At 41.7% G+C, this 9,259-nt stretch overlaps 1 protein-coding gene across 1 annotated transcript in view; it reads left to right on the top strand.

Moving 5' to 3' along the window:
- Positions 1–7,211, top strand: part of LOC107662107 (prolactin receptor-like) — a 26,866-nt gene extending 19,655 nt beyond the window's left edge. Inside the window, exons 3-8 of the mRNA XM_016451990.1 lie at positions 2,577–2,694; positions 2,811–2,980; positions 4,265–4,443; positions 4,860–5,146; positions 6,043–6,112; positions 6,206–7,211. Coding sequence (XP_016307476.1) covers positions 2,577–2,694; positions 2,811–2,980; positions 4,265–4,443; positions 4,860–5,146; positions 6,043–6,112; positions 6,206–6,901 — 1,520 coding nt within the window. The 3' untranslated portion in view covers positions 6,902–7,211. The remainder of the gene's footprint in view (positions 1–2,576; positions 2,695–2,810; positions 2,981–4,264; positions 4,444–4,859; positions 5,147–6,042; positions 6,113–6,205) is intronic.
- The last annotated feature ends 2,048 nt before the right edge of the window (positions 7,212–9,259 follow it).

Raw genomic sequence — 9,259 nt, 5'->3', positions numbered from 1 at the left:
GTGCGTGTGAGTGTGTCAGTGTTCATGTTCAGTTTTGCTGGCTTTTAAAGGCAGTGTGAACTGCGATTTATATTCTGAGTTATTGTTTTTGCATTATGTATTCAGTGTTGCAGTATTTTAATGTTTTTGCATTACCTTCTTTAATAACTCAATGTAAAAACTGACTGATCTAAAATAACCAGTCAAGCAGCCTCTCTAATGATTCTGTATGAACTCTACAAACTCTGCTGAATTTTTAAGCCGGTTTTAACCGCTCATTGCTGTGTTTATTACTCGCTCACAACGTGCTCTCTGTGTCTGTGTTTTGTAGGAATGCGTAGTGGCTAAATCAGATTAGCATAGTTGCTAGCATTAGCCCACATGTCATAATCTCAAACGGGCAGAGAAACCTGCATAATGGAGTGTTTTGTGTGAGTTTTGCTCTTAGCAAATAAACATGCGACTATATAATAAGCGAGTCGGTATCCGTAGATGAGCACGCGCTCCATCTGATTAGAGCAGTGAATCTTTTGGTGTTTCATGTTCAGGGAGAATATTTGAATGTGACTGTCAATCAAACTCACAGTCAGATCTGCTCCGCCCACTACCAGCGTCCAATAGCATGAAGGCGAGAAGGATGTGTATTCTGTGCTACGCTAATGATTGACTAGCGCTACTGTCAGGGGTGCTGTTATTGGATCACTGGATTGACCAATCAAGAACACAACTGATTTTTAATTGTCTTCATTGCCCACAATATGTTGTTCTTCCTCATAAAGTTTTATGTTCACATTTGATGTTGCAGTTAGAAATTACAACACCTGCCATAAAACTCTTATCTGCTTCCAGTAGAGCAATCAATCAACCCAAAGAGCTTGATTTATTACAGACAAGATCCAGGTCAACACTAGAGTTGTTTCTACACCATTCAGGGTGATCAGATCCTTAGCAAATGCTCAATTTACATTACAGGGATAGTTCACCCAAAAATGAAAATTAGCCAATGATTCACTCACCCTCAAGCCATTCTAGGTGTAAATGACTTTATTCTTTCAGATGAATACAATTGGAGTTATATTTAAAAACATCCTGGCTCTTCCAAGCTTTATATAGTCAGTGAATGGTGGTCCAGATTTTGAAGCCCAAAAAGTGCGTCCATCTATAATAAAGTGCTCCTCACGGCTTGTTTGTATAATGACATTACAGGCTTTACAACTGATTGGGAAGCCTGACCCCAAATTATCACACAATAAGTCATATGTGATAATATCAAAGCATGCATAAACATTTGAGCTGCTTTAAGAGATATACATGGTCTTATCATACGAAAACAGTTTAAAATTGTCTTAAAAGTCTTCGATATTTTCTTAATATGGGCATCAAACTTAAGCTTAGAGTCTACAATGACACCTAAATATTTACATTCACTCACTTCCTTGATTTCCTTTTGGTCAGTTTTGATTTTAAATACATCCAGTGCTTTGTTCTTTAATGAAAAACACATTGAAACGGTTTTGTTGTAATTTAAAGTTAAACAGTTGTCCTGCAACCACTGACCAATTGCCTGGTTAACATTTCTGCAGCCAGATGAGAAGTTTCTGCTATTACATAAATAATTGTGTCAGACATTACAGGCTTTACAACTGATTGGGAAGCCTGACCCCAAATTATCACACAATAAGTCATATGTGATAATATCAAAGCATGCATAAACATTTGAGCTGCTTTAAGAGATATACATGGTCTTATCATACGAAAACAGTTTAAAATTGTCTTAAAAGTCTTCGATATTTTCTTAATATGGGCATCAAACTTAAGCTTAGAGTCTACAATGACACCTAAATATTTACATTCACTCACTTCCTTGATTTCCTTTTGGTCAGTTTTGATTTTAAATACATCCAGTGCTTTGTTCTTTAATGAAAAACACATTGAAACGGTTTTGTTGTAATTTAAAGTTAAACAGTTGTCCTGCAACCACTGATCAATTGCCTGGTTAACATTTCTGCAGCCAGATGAGAAGTTTCTGCTATTACATAAATAATTGTGTAATCTGCATACATTTGACAACCAACCTCCTTGCAACTTTCAGGTAAATCGTTTATATAGAAACAAAAAAGCAATGGACCCAATATTGAACCTTGTGGTACACCTAGTTTGCATAGTGTAAGCTCTTTCCCTTTAAGTCAAGTCAGCTATATTTCTATAGTGCTTTATACACTACAGATTGTGTCAAAATAGCTGTACACAGGAAAACAGTGTGTCGATAATGCTAACAAAATTCAATTCTGCTGTAAAGCAGCTCTAAAAAGAGCACGATAGCAAACAGTCAGTTTTCCAGTTAAAGTCAGTTCATCGTTGATTCAGTGATGTCATCATCAGCTCAGATCAGTTCAAATAGCATCTGTGCAATCAAGTCAACAATAAAACTGCAGCATGCACTTATAATAATCAGAACATTATTGCGTATTGCTGTGGACGCTAATAGAGTAATCATTAAAGCTGAATGTGCCTTGACTTTAAAAAACGGTTTTAGAATGTACTTTGTCAATTAACGTCTTCATTGAGATCGTAAGTCATTGTTTCTTACATTGCAGATGGAACAAGGCCGTATATTTACCGCTGCCGCTCGCCCAACATGGAGATCTTCACCTGCTGGTGGCGTCCAATCGCGAATCAGGACAACGTCACCTACACGCTCCAGTACACCACGGGGTGAGACATGAGTGAAACACACTTTACAGAAACAACACTGATCTAGTGTATCTGTAGAGTGTAAATGCTGCTGGTGATCAGATGATGAAATGAATAGTGGTCATGTCGCCCCGCAGTGAGCGCACTCCTCAGGAGTGTCCCGATTACGTGAGCGGCGGCATCAACAGCTGCTTCTTCGATGCCAGACACACTCAGGTCTGGGAGATGTACTGCATGAACGTGACGGCGCACACACGCGCCGGACCCATTGCCTCCCACAAACACTGCGTGGACGTCGCTGATATAGGTGATGCATTACACTGAAGACACAGCTGACATAGGAAATATTAGTATTAGTATCAACTCTTCTGACTGCAGTTCTCCAGTTTCATCCAATGAGCTCGGCACAGACATTTATTTATCTTTCTCAACCTAGCATACATGCAGTTTTCTTATTGCGATATCCCAAAGAGTCTGCGTGTTTATCTCGCCCTACACTTCTTTTTTGGCATCGGCGTTTCCATAAACAGCCTTTTCAACATCCATAAACTCTTAAAATAAAGGGTTACACTTTATTTTGATACTCCACTTTAGACATTCTACTAACTATAAGTAACTTTGCAACTACCTGTCAACTAATTCTCATTCATTTGCTGCTACATGTCTATTATCTCTCAGAGTAGACCGTTAGGTTAGGTTTAAGGTTAGTAGAATAAGTTGACATATACTTGCAAAGTTTCTTATAGTCAGTATGTTGTGGACCCATCAAAATAAAGTGTTAGAAGACATTAAGCAGAGAGTCTACTAATAATACTCAGATTTTCCGAATGCATCGCGATTATCTCTGGAATAGTTTCTGAGCTTAGTTTTTAACAGCAGATGGTGCTCTGATCTCATTTTTAACCGCAGACTCAAATACTCACAAAGAAGTGCGCTGAAGAGCACCTCGGCTCAGAATGCTTTTATGACGCCAGATTAATGTAAACACAGCCCACTGTGAACACCCTTGTAATTCGCTTCAACCTTTTCGAACTTTATGAAGGATTATTTTAGGTTCAAGTGTGAGTAAGGATTTGGAAACAAGCAGAGTACGGCTGTTTCTAAAGCATGCAGCGCCATCTACTGTTCAAAACTAAGCTCAGAATCAATTCCAGAGAGAATCGTGAGGCATTCTGAAAATCTCAGAATCGAATCATTTCTCGATTCGCAGTGCATCTATTTATTTCCCCCAGCCCTATTCCATTGGATACAACATTTTTTACACTCTTAAAAATAAAGGTCCCAAAAGGAGCAATCGAAGCGATGCAAAAGAGAACCATTTTTGGTTCCCCAAAGAACCTTTCATTGAACAGTTCCTAAATGAACTGAAAAAGATAACAGTGGAAAAATGTTCTTTAGACTATTAAACACATTGAAAAGGTTATTTTAAGAACTGACCACTGAAAGGATCTTTGCGAACCGAAAATGGTTCTAAATGCCTCAACGACATGATTATAAATGTTCAGCTTGTCTTAATGAACTCTCCTGAGGTTTGCTGGAGCGTTGATGTTTCATCATGTCTGTTAACGAGTCTCATGTGCTTCGTCCCCAGTGGAGATCGACCCGCCCTTTAACCTGTCGTACATCATGCTGAACGAGAGCGTGGGTGAATCGGGCCGCAGTATTCTGCTGTCCTGGCTGAATCCGATTGAGTCTCAGGTGCGCGAGGGATGGATCACGCTCGTCTACGAGCTGCGCTACAGACACCTCGCTCAGCCAGACAACTGGAGGGTACGACACCAGTCTGCTTACAGTGCCTCCGTTTTCATTACGATAACTGTAGAACAGAAATTACAGGGTTTTTTCAACTGAAAATGTACACAGGAGCTTATGAAAGAAGAGCTTTAGGTTTTGAATAACTGTGTGTATATGATATGTCTAAAAATATAATATTATGGCAAAGGTGTTTGCAACGTAAGACAAATGTTTTCTTTTGAGATGTGTCTGTGATATTTTGAATGCAGTGCTTCATTTTGCAAGAGATGTGAGGCATTTTGTGTGTGCAATTCTTGGATTTGTGTGTAAAGTTTTGAAAAAAAAGAGGCAACGTTTTGAAAATGTGTGTAAGCAGTTGAAAAAAAACTGTAAGACATTTAGACATTTATGCTTGAGGGCTTGTGGGTGAAGTGTGTTGTTGGTGTCTGCAGGTAAAAGAGCGTTTGCGAGAGCCTCATGTGGAGTTGTTGGATCTGCCGGTGGGAAAGTGTGAGTTCATGGTGCGCTGCACACACACACACACGCACACACACACACTCGCACACACACGCACACACACACACACACACACAGGACCCGTCTGTCAGACTGATAGTCGCAGCTCTAAATGTAGCTCTGTCTGTCTCTCAGATCGGACATTGGCCTTGATCCTCGTGACCAGCATCGCCATCATGGTCTTCCTCATCGTGGGTTTGGGGATCGCCCCGCGAGGCAAGAGGTCAGTGAGTTCTGGTCTCTGTATCGACGGACTGTTAACGTGAATTACACAGATGGATCTGTAGATCTGCATCATTGGGTGACATGGATCCAGAGTCTCGATCAGATGTTCAGTTTAGTCACGAAGTGTCACGAATCTGCAGACGTCCTTCAAATTTTCTCTTACTTTGAGTGAAAATCTGTCAAATTCTGGTAGCATGCTTAGCTTTGAGAAACACATAAAACAAACCCAAATGCATTATTAAGAAAACCCCATATGTATGAAAGAATCTCTGTGAGGCTAAGAGTTCAGGAGACAGAGAATGCTGTTAGGTCAGTATGAAAACAATAGACCTTTTTCACATTTCCAGGTTTCTCAGCAGCAGAAGTCGTCATAGTTGGGTAAACTTAGAGAGCAGTGAATGGGACAGGACCACAAATATATTTTTTGCATTCCCATTTGCTCAAATAACAAAAGAAAAACTCGACGATAGTGTTTTCATGACTTTTAAAAAAAGGAAAAAAATTGAGACCGATAACGGCAGTCAGAAGAGAGAACGATGTCAAATCCCTCTCATAGACGCTGCATTAGAAACACCACTAGTTTTTTTATGAAAAACCTGAGGATTTACGATGCTGATGACCGTTGAAACGCATCATCACAGTCTTGTGAAAAGGGTTCATAGCAGTCTATGGCAAAACCCCATGAAAAGACCAAAACCAGTGTGTACTTACATATTTTGAAGTGAGTTAAATCTGAGCAAACCTCCTTTCGGGGTTGGCCTCATTTGTAAAAACAAAGTAAATAAGTACTTTTGAATTGTTTTCTGTAAGGGTTAGTGTGTGGGTTAGGGTTAGGTTTTAGTAATTATAACTAGCTGTCATTGACTTCTTTCTCTGCTTGTGTTCCTCCTGTAGAATTAAATCGTTCCTCCTGCCACCGATTCCCAAGCCGCGCATCCGAGGGATTGAACCGGTTCTGCTGAAGGTCTGAGAGTCCGTCACACATCACACACCCATTTGAGTTATTAGTAGTGTTTAGATCACCTGCTTTACCTTCTGTCCTTTCTTGTTCCTCCAGAAGGGGAAGATTGACGAGATCAATCGTCGTTTCTCCAGCTTTCACGGCTATAAGTCGCCGCAGTACAGCATAGAGATGTGTTACCAGGTGAGCGTGGACCCATGTCCGGCTGCGACGCCGTATAAATGCGAGGACACACTGATTGCCGACAGACAACCGCCTGCGCAGACAAGCTGCAGTCCTGCGCCCTACTGCCGTGGCCCCGCCCCCTACTGCGAGGGAGCCACGCCTGCTTCAAACCCTGACCCCGCCCCCTACTGCGAGGGAGCCACGCCTCCTTTAAACCCTGGCCACACCCCCTACAGTGAGGGAGCTCCGCCTCCTTCAAACCATGGCCCCTCCCCTTATTGTGTAGGAGCCCCGCCTCCTTCAAACCCTGGCTCTGCCCACCCGGAGCTCATGTGCGTCCCAGGCATGGACTACAGCATGATTCTAAACCCCGCCCTCACGCCGCCACAGGACTTCTACACCTGTGTGAAGGGCGTGACGCCCGGCGGAGCGCTGCACCTGGTGCCCTGTCTGCCCGACGCTCTGAAGAACACGCCCTATCTGCAGTTCACAGACGACTGCGCAGACAAGAGCAGCCAGCTGACGGCGCTGCTGGAGAAGCAGATGGAGGCGCTGTTGAGCTCGAGCAACTCGGACCCCAGCGAAGCTGCCCTGCCTCTGCTACCTCACTCATCAGACACGAACTGAGCACAAACCAGGAGCTAACGCACATGCGACATACAATCACACACACTAACAGTCACGCAGTCTGTGCTGGATTGTCTCGATAGGACACATGACTGGTGTTTCTGTTCAGAACGAGCACATTCCCTGCCTGATTCACAGCACAAGCATATTTTTTCACTGCACGATAAGAAACGAGGTTGTTGACGTTGAAGCATGATTAGCGTGTCAGATCAAAGCAGGAGCATCGCATCAGCGGATGTGATTTGAGCTATATTTGTGACCCTGGAGAACAAAACCAGTCATAATGGTCAATTTTTTTAAAATTGAGATTTATACATCATCCGGAAGCTGAATAAATAAGCTTTCCATTGATGTATGGTTTGTTATGATAGGACAATATTTGGCCGAGATACAACTATTTTAAAATCTGGAATCTGAGGGTGCAAAAAAATCTAAATATTGAGAAAATCATCTTTAAAGTTGTCCAAATGAAGTTCTTAGCAATGCATATTACTAATCAAAAATTAAGTTTTTGTATATTTACGGTAGGACGTTTACAAAATATCTTCATGGAACATGATCTTTACTTAATATCCTAATGATTTTTGGCATAAAAGAAAAATGTATAATTTTGACGCATACAATGTATTGTTGGCTATTGCTACAAATATCCCCCAGCGACTTAACACTGCTTTTGTGCTCCAGGGTCACATTTATTGAATTGGGTATCCAAAAATATGTAGTTGTGATATGAATGAGAGAAAGTCATGTCAATTATTTACCGCTACCATTCAGATGCATATTTCCTCCTTGTGTAAATAAGATTTTACAGGCGGTTGAGGTTGTAATACTTATTAATAACTCATTTTATTTCATTATGGTTGTCATTAAATGAAATAGTCACTGTAGTTACTAGGGGTATAACGGTACACAATCATGACGGTTCGATACGTACCTCGGTTTTAGCGTCATGGTTTCGATACAGCAGGCGGAAAAAACTAAACATAAAATTGCTTTTTTCTTCTTCTTTTTTTTACTAAACAGTGCTTTACTGAACAAATTGCTCTTTCAAATTCAGTTATAATTAAAATTTTCTTAGGGATAAAAATCTACCTCAGCTTATGCTCTAATTATAGGGAGCCCTTTTACATTACTATAAGGTTACAATTAACACCCTACTGCCGTGGCCCCGCCCCCTACTGCGAGGGAGCCACGCCTCCTTTAAACCCTGGCCACACCCCCTACAGTGAGGGAGCTCCGCCTCCTTCAAACCATGGCCCCTCCCCTTATTGTGTAGGAGCCCCGCCTCCTTCAAACCCTGGCTCTGCCCACCCGGAGCTCATGTGCGTCCCAGGCATGGACTACAGCATGATTCTAAACCCCGCCCTCACGCCGCCACAGGACTTCTACACCTGTGTGAAGGGCGTGACGCCCGGCGGAGCGCTGCACCTGGTGCCCTGTCTGCCCGACGCTCTGAAGAACACGCCCTATCTGCAGTTCACAGACGACTGCGCAGACAAGAGCAGCCAGCTGACGGCGCTGCTGGAGAAGCAGATGGAGGCGCTGTTGAGCTCGAGCAACTCGGACCCCAGCGAAGCTGCCCTGCCTCTGCTACCTCACTCATCAGACACGAACTGAGCACAAACCAGGAGCTAACGCACATGCGACATACAATCACACACACTAACAGTCACGCAGTCTGTGCTGGATTGTCTCGATAGGACACATGACTGGTGTTTCTGTTCAGAACGAGCACATTCCCTGCCTGATTCACAGCACAAGCATATTTTTTCACTGCACGATAAGAAACGAGGTTGTTGACGTTGAAGCATGATTAGCGTGTCAGATCAAAGCAGGAGCATCGCATCAGCGGATGTGATTTGAGCTATATTTGTGACCCTGGAGAACAAAACCAGTCATAATGGTCAATTTTTTTAAAATTGAGATTTATACATCATCCGGAAGCTGAATAAATAAGCTTTCCATTGATGTATGGTTTGTTATGATAGGACAATATTTGGCCGAGATACAACTATTTTAAAATCTGGAATCTGAGGGTGCAAAAAAATCTAAATATTGAGAAAATCATCTTTAAAGTTGTCCAAATGAAGTTCTTAGCAATGCATATTACTAATCAAAAATTAAGTTTTTGTATATTTACGGTAGGACGTTTACAAAATATCTTCATGGAACATGATCTTTACTTAATATCCTAATGATTTTTGGCATAAAAGAAAAATGTATAATTTTGACGCATACAATGTATTGTTGGCTATTGCTACAAATATCCCCCAGCGACTTAACACTGCTTTTGTGCTCCAGGGTCACATTTATTGAATTGGGTATCCAAAAATATGTAGTTGTGATATGAATGAGAGA

Source organism: Sinocyclocheilus anshuiensis, unplaced genomic scaffold, assembly GCF_001515605.1.
Source record: "Sinocyclocheilus anshuiensis isolate Anshui unplaced genomic scaffold, SAMN03320099.WGS_v1.1 scaffold1128, whole genome shotgun sequence".
In the NCBI taxonomy this organism is placed as follows: Eukaryota; Metazoa; Chordata; class Actinopteri; order Cypriniformes; family Cyprinidae; genus Sinocyclocheilus; species Sinocyclocheilus anshuiensis.
This window is presented reverse-complemented; position numbering and strand designations above follow the sequence as displayed.